We start from the raw sequence: 14859 nt of genomic DNA, 5'->3' as shown, positions 1-14859 counted from the left end.
GTTGCATTTGCCACATTTTAAGTGCTCAGTATCCACGTGTGGCCACCCTTTTGGACAGCAGTTCAAATGCTCACTCTTTTGAACATTTCCATCATCACAGAACGTTCTACTGGGCAGCATTGTTCTAAGCCCCCAGTGGGCCTGCTCCTGTCTTATCTTGACCGTCCCGGAGGAGCGGGAACCACTGGCGTAGGTGATAGACACCTGTTCTGAGGCAGGTCCCTCTGTAGCCAAGGTACCGATAGATGCCATCCCAGCACCCAAGCCCTTCTACTTTTTTCTGGAGAAGCTACAACTCCAGGGATGCACTTAAAGGGCAGAAACTAAAGGAGTGGCCATTCATTGAGGCCGTGCTACTCAAAGTGTGGTTCAAGGACCGGCAGCAGCAGCATCTCCTGGGAGCTTGTTAGAAACACTCCATGCCAGACCCACTGAATAAGAACCTGCGTTTTAATAAGACCCCCAGGTGATTCAGGTGCACATTCAAGTTTGAGAAGCTCTGACTTAAGAGACAGGCTGAGTGGGATCAAAATATTGTCCCAAATATAGGAAACCAATCAGATATTTTTAGATACAAAAAATAGCATCTGCAACCTGTCCCCCCAGTAGTGTGTGATTAAGCATGAGTCAGAGGGCTGAGCATCTCTGTGCCACGTGGTCAGTCAGCATGCTTCCAAGGCTAGCTCCCTATGGAGGAGCTGGCCCGTTCCCTACAGCTAGCACCTGCTTAAACCATGATGGGGTCACCTCTCCAAAGTAAAGAGAACAGAACTAAGACTCACATCCTGGGTCTCAGGGATGCTGCCTTTAAAAACAGATTTTCTATTTTTGCCTTTCTTACCAACGCGTTTGGCTTTTGAACTTTGCAAATTGCCAAAGACACAATGCGGTGTATAAAGCCAGTCTGAACAAACACACAGTCCTTTAAAGGGAGGCGTCTTGCAAAGGGCTGTGTCCCCCCCTTCCCAGGGACGTGATGCCCCGCAGGCCCCAGTGCCTAAAGCCAGGTGCTAGTGAAGCTTTCTGGGAAGGAACCAGCATCAAGCCCATCCATGAGGAAAACAGGTGAAAAAGGTGGTTCCATCTGCAGCAAAGGCAAAGACGAGACTTAAAGTGAGACCGGCAGCACGCTGGCCTCCCCACCCCACCCCGGCTGGGGATGGAGGGGTCTGCTCTGGGAATGGTTCCTGAGCCTCCTTCACTGAGGATGACTCATCCCTTAATTCCTCTCTCCTCTCAGTCTGCCTTGGGTCTTACTTATTTTTATCCCCGGAATGGAGTTAAGTTGCCCAAAGGATGGTATTTCGCCACCTGCAAGGGCTTTCCTGGAGGATGAATTTTAAAATATTCATTTTTACAGCTTGCTCCCAGCGATAACGCAGAAGACAAGAATGCTGTGGGGAGGAGCGGGGACAGCGACACAGGCCCAGCGGGGAAGCCTGGGGTCTTGGGGAACTGCTAAGTGGCTCTGCCCTGGAGAGACATTCCAGGGACTGACTCCAAGGAGTTGGACCGGGGAAAATGGAACGGGTCCAGTATGCCTTCATAACTCTCTTATAATGCTGAAAAAAATTAAAGTCACGCCTGCGAACAGTCCTGCTGTTTTTGCTCTGCCAGCAGGCAGGTCTGTTATTTTGGTAGCAAGCCTCATTTTTTTCTGCAGGGAACAGCCTTTTGCCCATTACATGGGGTCTCGGTGGGCCTGTCAGTCAAGATGCCTCGCCCTCCCTTTGGCTGGAGGCACGTGACCCAGGCCAGACCATTTGGAAGCTCAGGTCCTTGAAAAGAGACACAGTAGCATCTGGAGCGAACATCTGGATTCACCCGTCCTGGTGGTGGTGCTTGGGGAGGCTGCCTCCTGGTTCTTGCAAACTGGATCCGTGGCCAACTCAAATCCTCTTCCTCGTCCTTCCTTGTTTGTTTGTTTTCTTTTTGGGTTTTTTTTGTGGTACGTGGGCCTCTCACTGTTGTGGCCTCTCCCGTTGCAGAGCACAGGCTCCGGACGCACAGGCTCAGCGGCCATGGCTCACGGGCCCAGCCGCTTCGCGGCATGTGGGATCATCCCGGACCGGGGCACGAACCCGTGTGCCCTGCATCGGCAGGCGGACTCTCAACCACTGTGCCACCAGGGAAGCCCTGCCTAGTCCTTCTTGATGTCTGGCTGTTCACCCTCCTGAGATTCCATGAGCCACTCCAAGGCATTTTAATTCTTTTTTTTTTGCTTAAGTTAGAGTTGGTTTCTATTGTTTGTAGCTAAAAATCTAAACTGACACAAACCCAAATGCCCAACAATTGGGGCTCAGATCCAGAAAGTGTGATACAGCCCATGATGGAACACTACCCACCAGGTACAGCAATGAGATAAATGTATGTTGACGTGGAAAGATGTTCATAATATAGCATTTGGTGCAGAGCAGATTATAACAAAACAGGATGCCACAGTTGACACCATGTTTGCAGAATATACTCTGTCCCTTCATAGAGAAATATCTAGAAGAAAATGTAACAGTATTTATTCTGGAGGGTAGGAAGGTGAATGATTTTTCTTTCAGCTTGTCATAAAGATAAGCTTTCTAACCTTTCTATAATATCTGTGTAATCAATTTTGTGTTTTGCTTTTTAAAAAATGGGCCCTAGCAGGTCACTGGAGCCATACTATCTTGGTGCCTGTCAAGAGTGAAGTGGTTTTCTGGGTTCAGGCAGCAACTTATTTACCAAATGCGCGGGATCCTGCTATAGCCACAGCTTCCCTGTAGCTCTAACTACGGCTTGAGAACATGCCGGCAGCATCTGAGTCTCCAGAACAAGGAAGCAGCACTTCCCACAGCTCCAGGGCACCAGCGGCATCCCACTTAGGAGAACCTTGTGAGGTGGAGGGTCTGCTCTCTGCCTGATGGAAAAGAGCGGCTCAGGGAGACAGGTGACCTGCCCAGGTTCCCACAGTGAGGGTTTAAAGCCAGGTCACCTGGCCCAGGGCCCCAACACCCCAGGGGCTACTCAAGTTCACTAACAGCCAACGTGAAGTAGCTGAGCCTGGGAAAGGACTCGGTATTGTCCTGTGAAGTCAGCTGTGTGGACACGCTGCAGAGGGGTGAGGGTGGGGGAGGAGAAGCTCTCTCCTCAGTGTTGGGGCCTGACCTCCTTGCCCTGCAGAACGGCCTCCTCCCAGGGGTGACGGTCAGGAGGAGAGTGGATCTGTGGGAGAGTCTTACCTTCCAGCTCTCAGCTTGAAGGTCATCTGCTCAGAGAGGCTCTCCTTGACCCTCTAAGGCAGGTCCGGACATTAGTGCCTCGGCCTGCTTGTCTCCTTTGGAGCACTTCACGTAACTTGCAGTCATTCTCCTTCATGGTCTGTGTGTCCCTGCTTGGCTGTATGCTCCCTGAGGGCGGGGCTTATGACTGTCCCACTCACAGCTGCGCCCCCACATCTGGTCCCCTGCAGGCACTCACCAAGCATCTGCTGAATGATGGAATAGATGAACGCTGGACTGGGGTGGTGAGCAAACCCTAGGGGTTTCACCTCTGCCTTTACTGGCTGTGGGACCTCAGGCAAGTTGCTGCTCCTCTCTGGGCCTCTTCCAAGCCTTGATGTAAGTATAAATATCCAACTTCATTTAAAGGGTTGCCCTCACCCTTCCTGAATATATTAGGACCATTTCAAGGGAAGGTATTAGAAGTTGGCATCTTTATACCTTAAATCAACTGCTGGTTGATTATTCTTTCTGATGATAGCATTGCAATGGTCTCCCCAGGAGTCACTGATGTGCGATGAACCCAATTGTATTTCTTATTCAATAAACTCCTTTATTGTAACTTTACAGAATTTTCCATTACAATACTGAAAACAGCACTAGTGATTCGTAACACTTAGGCCCAAATCAAAGGGAAACCCCTCCTCAAATTATAAGGTAAACGACACATAATTGAACATAGAGTAAACGTTGGGCAAAAGGAATTCAAACTATAGAAAATGGGGTCAAGATTTTGTGTGTGTGTGCAAACACTTTAAGGTTTAGTTTATTGGAGGACACCATTTTTGAAAGCACATGATTTTGAAAACTATATTTAAAATCTGTGAGAAAACACAACTGTAGAGAAAAGGCAAAATCAAGCAAAAACCAAAAAACCTCCAAAACGAAAGGAAGTGAATCAAATACACGAGGCTGCAATGCAAACCTCCGGTGCTTTGGCCCTGGAATGGCAAGTGAGCAGGTTTCATAGACATTCTCCGGGGAAAGGAATGTCTGGGCCTGGTGTGACATCGCTGTGTCTCCGAGTCCTGTCTCCTCACAGAGGAAAAGAAGTTGCTCGTCCAACACATCTGCCGGGTCCGCCAGGCAGGGGCCCACATCTCCAATCCGTTTGAGAACAGCCCCAGATCCCGTAAAGGTGGTCCTGGAGCACAAGGCGACGGGTGGTGGGAGTCAGGCCCCGCCCCTGCCAGAGCTGTCCGGGTGGCTCACCGGGAGCGGGTGGGCCTCCGTGTTGAACACCCAGTCTTCCAGCGAGAGCATGTCATCTTCAGAGAACAGAAGATAGAGATACCTGTGCCCCGGCAGGGAGGGGAGCAAGACACAGCCTGTCAGCGCTCTGGGGAAGGGGGCACCCACTGGGAAGGAATCTCAGGGGCCTCTGTGACTGGCTTGTGCCCAAGGGCGCAGGGAGGTCGGAGACCCCAAATCTGCCCGGAGGGCTCGTCGCCAGGAAGGAGCTGTGGACGTCGAGGGGAGCACTGAGCTCTAGGTCAGACGGAGCCGGTTCATCCTGGTGCTGCCCCAGCCCCCACTCTGTACCTCTGCCCCAACCAGCTTCCCTCAGGTGCTTTCCCCACCTGGCCCTCTGAGGACCCTGTGTGGCCTAGATTCTCTCTTTTTTTTTTGCAGGGAGGCCTGAGGGCTACCCCAGGACTCGGCCTGCTTCCTTATGTACCAGGAGACTCGACACTCAAGCAGATGTCCGGGCGCTAAAACGCACAGGGAGTCGTGACTCCAGAACTGCGGGTTTCCAAGCCATGGGGGTTTTTAATGGAAGGAACAGACCATCCAATCCATCCTAAAGAGCTAAAGCACAAGGGGACTGCTTTAGGGAACAGCGCGGAAACGAGGAGGCCAACGTTCCCCCCAAGAAACGAGGGGAACAGCGCAGCAGCACAACTGCAGCAGTGACCGGGCTTGACACCGTCATGGTTATTACTCTGCCCATTTTACAGAAGGGCACAGTTTCAGAGAACTTAAGTAACTTGAGGAGACAGGTTAAAGAAGTTAACTTCTCACATAGCTAATGCTTAGGGGGGTGGAGTCCAGCCCGGCCTCACTCTGCGTGGAGAAACTGGCCTGGCCCCAGGCCCGCCCCTGGACCCCAAGCCTCCGTCCCTCTTGGGCCCCCCTCCTGGGACAGCAGAACTTGACTGATGGTGAAGGAAGGGACTGCTGCCCCCTGCCCCTCCCCTCTGCCCCTCCCCCTTCCCTAAGAAAAGCCCAGTTGCCCTCTGGGAAGAACGCCAGCCGAGCCCCAACTCACTTTAGTGTCTCCGCCAGAAAGAAAGTCTGCTGCTTGTTGTCGTGGTCGGGAACCTTACTGTATACGTCTTGGATCCCAGAGAAGCCGGCTTCCGTCCGACAGTATTTCTCCAAGGCCTGAAGGAAAGGAAGGCAGCCGTGGTGTGGGGAGAGGAGAGGCGCCCCCCCAAGATTCCGCCTGCCCAGCTCTCGAACAGGCAGGCCCTCCCACCCCTTGGCTGGGGACCCCAGCATTGGTGGGGGCAGCAGGCCGAATTCCTGCCGTCACCACGCTCCCTGGGCCCACGCTGAGAACTTAGTCCCTGCCCGGCCTGAGCGCTTCACCTGGTGTGAACTTCGAGGAAGCTTCTCTGCCTCTCGGGGAACTAGACTGACCTGACAGACTCACCCACAGTGGTGGACAGAGGTCAGGGAAGGGGCTGGTGATGTTTGCGGGCTGGGATTTGGGGACTGGACTTGGCACGCCCCAGGGATTCCCTGTAGAGATGCAGTCCCTGGGCCAGAGGCTGTGCCTGCCTTTTGTACAGAAATGCAAGTTGTACCCACTGAGGGTCTGTGGGTGGGACCCAGGAGCACAAAACACTTGGCTTTCAAAGGTCAAGAACCAGGGTCTTCAGGAAAGCAGAGGGATTCTGGCCAATGAAGCATGTCAGGGAGCCTGAGCAGGGCCCACGCCCCAGCTGAGCACGTGCTCTGGGAGTGTGGCTCTCCCCACCAAGTCTGTGCCTCCGAGAGCAGTGGGCCCGGGGGAGAACAGCAGAGAAAGCTTGGCATCCATCCAAGAACCTTCTGGAATCCCCAACCCTGCCTTTGATACCTGCCCCAAAGAAGGAAGGGGATTGGGGGAGCAGAGCCCAGAGAGGGGGCTGCCCAGGGCTGGGCTAGCTTCGGGGAGAGGAGGGAGGTGAGCTGGCAGCCCGTTCCTGTTTGAGAGGAGAAATCTAAAGTCACCTGGCCAGGCCTCAGCGTCGGAGAGCAGTGACCACGCGTGTGCTGGGCCACCTCTGACTGCTGCCCTGCGTTCGCCCCTCTCAGTTTGCTGACATTATTGGGCACTCACTCAGAACACTCTTCACGAGTTCCTGGCCTGCTCCTGGCCGGCTGGGGACTCCTGGCTCTGCCACCAAACCTTGACCCTTTGCACTCTCAACTTTAGCCAGATGCCAGCCTGGCTTGCCCTTCCTCTTGGGTTTGGACCCTGACTGTGAATTCTCAAGGGCACCTGCCACCAGTTCACCACCCTCCCCCTGCGCCCCGCCACTCACCATCACCACTTCCCAGCCCCACTCCCTGTAGATGGGGTCGTGGGTCTGCCGCCACAGGTACATGTAACTCTCCACCACCTCGGGCCGCAGGATGTAGTAGCTCTCGCTCGTCTGCGTGGCCACGGCCTCTCTGCCTGAGTTAAACCAGAAGGCTTCGGGCCCCAGTTTGGTATCTGCAGGAATGACCAACCAGGGGGCCTGGGTCAGACCTCCCACCTCCTGCTCTTCGGGATCCCAGTGCCCCAGGAGAGACGGAAGTGGCGTGGTAGCCCTGGCCGGGGCCGGCTGGTGATGGGCTGGCATGGGCTGGCCAAAGCAACGCCCTTAGGCCTCGAAACGTCTGCAGTTTAGACCCTGAGAATCCAAATGAACTTCCCAGCAGTCCGGGGAGACAAACGTTTGGGTGAAACATGAGCCCTGCAGGGTGTTAACCAGCGCTCGGCCAAGAAGGGCTTGGAGTTTTAAGCACATTTGGGGAACAGTGGGTTAAACAGAGTGAGAGCCTCCTGTCTACAGGACTTACCAGACCCTTTAATTTGCTAACATTGCCATGATGCTTCTCCACAGACCCCCTTTCTCTGGGAACTGCTTTTGACACGTCCCAGAACCAGCCTTCCAGAGCTGACAGTTTGGGAGACTGCTGAGGTGGAGGTGAGGGAAGATTCGCCCGGAAGGCACGTATCCAGGCAGAGGGAGCTGAATAAAGAAGGCCTGACGAGGTCTGGGTTTCGTTGTCATTGTTTGGTTTCGGTCAGTTTGCTGCTGTTCCTGTTTTCTGGATGGCCACCATTATAGCCACCACTGCAGCCACCATTTAGGAGTTCAAGGGCTGTGCTGGGTGCTTTACATGCATTTATTGCAATCCTTAAAAAATGTTGTTTTGGTAAAAGGCAGATACTTGTACCTGCCTCTCGCGCATGTGGAAACTGAGGATCAGAGAGGCTATGTAATTTGTCCAAGGTAACACAGCAAGTTGTGGCCGAGCTGGGATGTGACCCTGGATCTGTCTGATGCCCTCTCCCCAGGCTGTCCTCTCTCTCTTTCTCCCCTGGGTCTGACTCTTTAGGTCCCAAATTTAGGGTATGTGAGTCAGATCATCCTCCCTTTAATGCCTGCATATCCTGTCAGGTCAGCGGAGGGCCCAGCTCTGGTCCTAATGTGGGCCCCCCACCTCCCATTAGGGCTCAGGACCCCAAGAGGCCCTGGGCTGCTTTTTCTCAGAGACATATTGGAGCTTTGCAGGACAGCCTACTCATTCATGGAGGGCTTCATGGAAGAGGAATTAGGCAGATCCTGGCTCCTCTGATCCTCTCAGATGGCACAGCTGCTCTTGGCCATCAGAACACAGCCGTTTCGCCAAGCTGCTAATGGGGTGAGGGCAAGAGCGATTGCTGCAGCCATCCGTGGACGAGCCGGGCTGGTTGTAACAACATGCTTTACTAAGCGACTGCCTTTTATGGTCTGGGCTGATTGTCCCCGACAAATAGCAAGCTTTTATTATTCCTGAGATTTCCTATTTGTTTGTGGTGCTGGCAGAGCTCTTTGAAGGGAATTGAAGACCGGTTTTAAGGACCCACTGCGAATTGCTGGCTTCCTGAAAACAGCTCCAGGAGCTCTGGATTCCACTGGGGCGCTCACAGACACGTTTTCGGTGGACTGCTAACAAACGCCTCCCATGCTGCTGGCTGAAGGCGTGGGCCAAGCACTTCCTGTGGGGCCCAGGAGACCTGTGTTATTGTTCCCATCGAACAGATGAGAAAACAGAGGCCACCAGCTGCTGAGCGGCAGAGTGGCATTTGAGCCAAGATCTTTTACTGCAGATCTTAGGTCCTCTCCTCCAACCAAGGCTGGGTTTACGACTCAGAGCGGTGGGCCCCTTCTGGGGTCAGGGGGGCCCGGGGCTTTTTCTGAGGGGTGTTGTTTAGAAAGGCAGCACACAAGATGGGGCTGGGCATCAGGAGACCTGGGTTCTAGCCCCGGCTTAGCTACTCATACACGGTGTGGCTTTGGCTAAGCCAGGTCCCCACTCTGGGCTGACTCAGTTTCCCTGCATGTAAAATGAGGAGCTGGGTTCACATTCTCTCATGTGGCTTCTGAGTCTAGCGTTTGACAGTGCTGCGGTGAGTGCTGGCGCGGATGGTGCAGAAGCTCTCAAGCTTTCCGGGGGTCTTGGATCAGAGGGTGATTATGGGGTGGTGCCAGGAGGTGGTGAGACCCTCTGAATGGGAGCGTTCCAGGGAGGAAAGGCAGAGATACGTTTAGGGGTAGGGGCTCAGGGAGAAGGAATTTGCTAAAGGCTCAGGAAGCCAATGTTTCTGCCTCAGGGGCTGGAGGACCCTCTGCTCTGAGCCCCTCCCATGGGAACTTGGCCGGGTCATCTCTGAGCCTCAGTTTCCTCATCTGTGTTGTGAGGGTCAGCGATGATGTATGTCCAGTGCTGAATGACACCCGGCACACACAAAGTGCTAACACAGCACCGTGTTCCCTCTAACTGAGGGCACAGTCTCTGTGTGTGTATAGCGCACCCCTCATTCAAATTCCGGGTAACCTCCAAGGTGAGGCTTCCCTAAGTCCGTGTGTTCCCTTCACTCACTGCCACTCTCCTGGTCTTTCCAGTTCTTCCTGGCGTCTAGCCTCAGTCTTTCCTGCAGCCCCTTCCCCTTGCAGGGTTACCTGAGCGGGCGTACGATTCGTGGCACGTCTTGGTGATCTGGGCTGCGAGCTCCCGGTAGTGGGCCCTCTTTTCTTCCTTGGCATCCTCAGCGCCGAGGGCGATCATGCCCCCGGAGAAACAGGCCAGGTGCCCCATCTTGTGGTCCAGAATCCCCCCTCGCCACTCAGCAATGTAGGTCAGCCCCCCGGGAGAGACATTCAGCAAGTGGGTCTCTATTGCCTGGGAGCAAGGTGGGAATTGGGCGGGGAGGAAGGGCGTGGGAGGGTACAGAGAAGGGAAGGGAGAGGACGGAAAGTGAACATTTTGGAGAGGCAGCAAGCGCAGCTCTGTCGAGCCCTCCATCCCAGACAAAGGAGGCCTGCCGGCCTTGGCTGGGGGCGGTCCCTGAGGGGGCTGGTGGGAGGTTCTGCCACTCACCCAGCTGAGGCCTGGTGCTTGCTGGGGGGCTGGGACACAAGGCAGCTCCCCAGGGCCAGTCTCTTACACAGACTTTTAAAACTTCTACATTCAAAAAATTTTTGGAAAAAAATATCTTTAAAAATTATTATCCAGCTCCATTATATCCTCTGTTAGGGAATCTTAACCTGAAGTCCAGCTGGCCTGTGGATGGGCTGGAAGGGGTCCAGAGTGCCCCTAGAATTGTAGGTGACACTTCAGGGCATTGTCATGGGAAGAGGGTCAGTAATATTTGATCAGATTCTCAAAAAGGACCATAGACAGTAACAGCTGCCCTCTACAGGCCCTTACCACAGGCTTCCTCATTTAATGCTCACAAAAAGCCAGGCACATGGGCTGTACTGCTCTCCCTAGACACAGGGGTTGAGTGGCGTGTCCCAGGTCACCCACCACACCACGGTCAAGACAAGGACCCCCCGATGCGCAAGCCCGGCTCCTTCCATTACCCAATGGCTGCTCCTTTTGGTGGCAAGGGGCTTTCAGAGCCCTCCCCTGGTCCCCCAAGAGGTGATGCTGTTGGGAAAGACTCCCAGGATGTTGGGGGGTGTAGGTGTCAGGCCATTGCGCCCCTGACTGCCTGCCATTAGTCCCTTGGGAGCCGTGGAGACTGAGGTGATGGCGGCAGCCACCCACACAGCTGCAAGGCTGGACTCCATGGGTCCTAATCCAGGGCGGAGCCTCTGGGGCCCTGGCCAGGCCTCTGCCTCCACTCTTGCCCTCCCGTCTATCCTCTGGGGTGGGCGGGCGGTGGGGTGCACTCTGTACGTACTGGTCCTGACTGCGTCTTGGGCCTGTTTAATGCCCTCCCATGGTTTCCAAGTGCCCTCAGACGAAAGTCCAGCAGGGCCTCCGAGACTCCCTGATGTACACCCTGAGGTTTAACCTGATGCCACGGACATGGCTCCCGGGTGTAGACTCTGGTTCAAACCCCGCCTCCACCAGTTCCGAGCTGTGTGACATTGCGCAGGTTCTATGTTCTCTCTGTGCCTCAATTTCCTCACGTATAATATGGGGATGAGAGCATGAACCACTTCACAGGGCTGTGAGGATTCAGCGGGATGTGTCTGCAGAGCTTAGCGTATATTTCTTCGCACAGAGAGGCTCAATAAGTGCTGGCTATTATGATTCCTCTCCAGTCGGCCCCCGCCCCCGTCCCCGCTCCAGCCACGCCGCAGGCCTCGTTTCATTCCTGTGCCCCCTCCCCCAGTGAACATTTCGTGAGCGCCTCTTGGTGCCAGCACTGTGCTCCGTGCAGGGAACACAGCCCTGAAGATGGGTCTGGACCTGGACTCAGGGAGCTCACCCGTGGGCACAGAGACGTCCCAACAAAGGCAAATACACCCGAGAATCCCAATTTGTGATCAACATTCTGAATGAAACAAATTAAGGGGACGAGGCAGAAAAAAGCTCGGGGAGGAGGTCCTACTTTGCGGAGTGAGGCCAGAGAAGGTCTCTGCGCTGGTGACCTCCACAAAGACCTTTTCTTCCTGCCTCGGGGCTTTGCGGCAACTACTGCTTCTCCCCCAAGATCCCATCCCAGCTCTGCTACCTCTAGCTCTGCGTCTGAGCCCCTCCAGGATGCCTCTTCCTTGGTCTAAACCATTGTGGCCCCATTACGCTGCTACCCTGTTATCTTTCTACGAGGTGTCGTTCCCACCTGTGTGCGCCTATGTGTATATATTTCTGTGGAACGTCTGCCTTTGTCCCAGGACTCTGAGCGCCAGGTGACAGCAGAAGCCACCACTACCATCCTCCAGCCAGTGCCTGGCATGTGGGAGGTGCTCAAACAACATTCGTTCCTCGATCTGTCTTGTCCTTTGCCCTCTGCTGTAAGGCCCAGGCCGGTGGGCTACCTGCAGGACCCTCACTGAGCAGCAGATGGGGAAGCTCTGATGAAGCGACTGGCGCGCCAAGGCATCTGCTCCCTGTGGGGAGGAGCACGGAGGCAGCCTGGAGGGCTGCCGCGTCCGGGCCGGGCCCTGGCTCCTGGGCAGAGCTGGGTCCACGGTAGCTGCTCTGCGTCGCTAAGGGTGCTGGTGCGGGAGGGGTGGCAGGGCTAGTCCCGGGCACAGAAACCTGGTTCAGTTATCACTGCCAGCACTGGGGAGAGGACACAGACATCCCGGGAGATCCCAGGAAGCTTCACACTGTAGCTGGAAACCTGTACCTTCAAGACTGTCTCCCACTGGTTATTTCTATTTGGGGTTAACCCCAGGCTAAGTAGTTGTGGTAAAGAGGAAATGATAGGCCAGTCTCTCTTTGAGGATATAATTTAGACAAGCAAACGCAAAGGTAAAAAACAAAAGCCCCAAGCCTTTCTAAAACCCTTAGCAAAACACAAGATAGCACGGTCGGGCAACCGACTGGTAAAAAGGCTAAAATCATAGCAAGAGACATAGTAGAGAGCTGAGTTTGAATCCCAGCTCTGCAATTTGAGAGTTGGGTGACTTTGGGCAAGTTACTTCCCTTTGCTGAAGACTCCCTTTCCTCAACTGTAAAACGGGAATAATAATTCCTGGGATGGTTATGAAGCTACTCAAAGACGCTGGCTAAGCGCCTGGCACTGACGGTTCCTTCCTCTACCTCCTGGAGGGCACCCCATCTGCGCACTTCTGAGAGGGCCTTCGGGCCAGCCAGGCTCCCCAGCAATTCGCCAGCTGGTGAGCAGAGGCAGGGGCCCTGGATCCAGAGTCAGCGAGACCGTGTTTGCGTCCTGGCTCTGCCGTGTTGCCGGGTGACCCTGGGCCTTTCAGAGCCTCAGTTTCATCATCTGCGAGAAGGGGCTAACTAAGGCCAGGCACCCAGCGCACCTGCCTGGAGGAGGCCGCAGGGACAGAAGCTCCCTGTTCTTCTTGCTGCCCCTCCTCCGTGACCCCGGGTGTGCCCAGCTGATCTGTCTGAAGCCCTCACACCCACCCTAGCTGGACACTGGTCTAACCCACATACTGGAGCCCCCAGGGAAGCTTTCAAGGCTATGGCCTGGGCCCCAGCCCAGAGGTTCTGATGTCACCTTGTTGGGGTGCAGCCTGGGCATTGGGGTTTTACAGCTCCCCAGGTGGTTTTTAACATGCCAACAAGGCTGACAACCACCAGAACATTCTTCAAAGCCCCAAACTTGCCAGAGGCCCAGCCTTTACCCAGGGTCAGAGACACTTCAGGCTTTTCACTGGGGAGATAAAAGGTGGGAGCAAAGCTGAGTTCTAGCCTGTTCAATCGAGCACTTCTATAAAACTCCCCGTTTGCTTAAATAATTTATGGCCATTTCTTCCCTTGAAGCCTCAGCTACAGTGTTCCCTGAGGGCTAGGAACTGGGCTGCTCGTGAACTCTATGTTTACTCTGCAAGAAAGGCAGCAAGGGCAGAAAGGGCCTCTCCAGGCAGCACACCTGGCCACCGCTGAACCTGACCGCTAATCCTTGCCAGGAGCCGCAGGCTGCAGTGGAAGCTCCGCTCAGAAGCCTGGAGTGGACGGGGCTGAGCCAGACTGAGCTGGGACTGGAATCCTGGGACCTGCTTCATGACTCAGGTCTTGGTGCCAGGGAGCTGGGCAGGGAAAACTCATTACTGAGCCCACAGTTTAAAGGACCCACGGCTCCGGAGGCCTGTTCCAATGTGCCTCCTTTAAGGACTACCATTCCTGGCCGGATTCATGTGATCAGAGTGTAGCTAGATGTCACTCATCCGTCCAGTCTGCTGCCCACACCCACCCATCCACCCATATCTACCCACCTGTCCACCATATCCACCTGCCCATCCATCCTCCCGCCCACCCGTCCATCCATCCAATCATCCACGTGTTCACCTACCCACTCATCTTTCCGTCCCCTCTCCCTCCCTCCCTCCCTTCCTTCCTGCCTTCCCCTCATCCATTTATTTGTTCACAAAATAGTGACTGTATGCCTCCCAGGTACCAAGCACTGTTTTGGGAGTGACGTATACAGTGAATGAGTAGACAAAATCCTTGCTCTAGACAGCTCAGGAAGATAGACAATAAACAAGTAAACAGATACACACGTGATCATTTTAGACGCTGATAATAATACGCCTCAGGTATGTGAGAGAGAGAGACGCTGGGGAAGGCTAATTCAGTGGCATCTGAGTTGACCAATAAGCAGGACCCAGCCACCTGGATGATACTCCAGGTAGAAGGAACAGCAGGTACGGAAGCCCTGAGGTGGGAACGAGAGCTCAGAGGGCAAAGGGGAGAGAGCTCAGAGTGACTGGCAGTCCCAGATCAGGGACTGCGGGCAAAGGTGAGGAGTCTGGTTTATTCCGAGCGCTAAGGGAGTCATGAGCGGAGAGACGTGCACTTACAGCTACTCTGGCTGCTGCGGAAGAACTGACTTAGAGTGGGGAGGGCTGGAGCGAGGAATCCAGTTAGCTTAGACCACGGCGGTAGCAGAATAGATCCAACCTGCTCAACGTACTTGATGAGGAAACTGAGGCCCGGAGCCTGCCCAGTGCCTTTTCTTTAGTTGGGCTCAAAGGTATCTATTGATGGGGCTGCTGGGATTCTAACCGACTCCCCCTCTGTCCTACAGTCTCCGCCTCTTTGGAGGGACCCATCTGAGCTTAGCATCCCTGTTCACTCCATGCCCTGTAGACAGACCAGCAGAGCTGAGGGACAGTGGGGAGAACCCGGCGGCTGGCTTTGGAGACCTGGCTCTAGCTCCAGCTCTGCCAGTTCTGTGCTGTGTGGCTTTGAGCAAGTGCCTTCCCCTCTCTGGGCCTTGGTTTCCATCCACATAAAGAGAAGGAAGAGAAGTGGGTGCTCCACTGAGGGAGGCCCCTCCCAGCCGGGATGTGCTAAGTATGTCACCTCTGGTTCCACAGGAAGATGGCCGAGGGTCTTGCTTTGGCAGCCTCGCTTGGGGGCTCCTAGTCTGGCTGTGTTCTGGGCTCTGACACATCAACAGAAACACAGACACCGTGGTTGCTGAATCAGA

The 14859-nt window shown here is 54.6% G+C and overlaps 1 protein-coding gene across 2 annotated transcripts in view; it reads right to left on the bottom strand.

Annotated features, from left to right (window-relative positions):
* Positions 1-3805: 3805 nt before the first annotated feature.
* MAN1C1 (mannosidase alpha class 1C member 1) overlaps positions 3806-14859 on the bottom strand; it is a 132189-nt gene continuing 121135 nt past the window's right edge. For both annotated transcript variants that reach the window (XM_079933553.1, XM_079933552.1), the window contains exons 9-12: positions 9458-9677; positions 6785-6957; positions 5521-5636; positions 3806-4545 (exon numbers count right to left, since the gene is read on the bottom strand). In XM_079933553.1, coding sequence (XP_079789679.1) covers positions 4425-4545; positions 5521-5636; positions 6785-6957; positions 9458-9677 — 630 coding nt within the window. In that variant the 3' untranslated portion in view covers positions 3806-4424. The remainder of the gene's footprint in view (positions 4546-5520; positions 5637-6784; positions 6958-9457; positions 9678-14859) is intronic.

This window comes from Stenella coeruleoalba (genome assembly GCF_951394435.1).
Source record: "Stenella coeruleoalba genome assembly, chromosome: 1".
In the NCBI taxonomy this organism is placed as follows: domain Eukaryota; kingdom Metazoa; phylum Chordata; class Mammalia; order Artiodactyla; family Delphinidae; genus Stenella; species Stenella coeruleoalba.
This window is presented reverse-complemented; position numbering and strand designations above follow the sequence as displayed.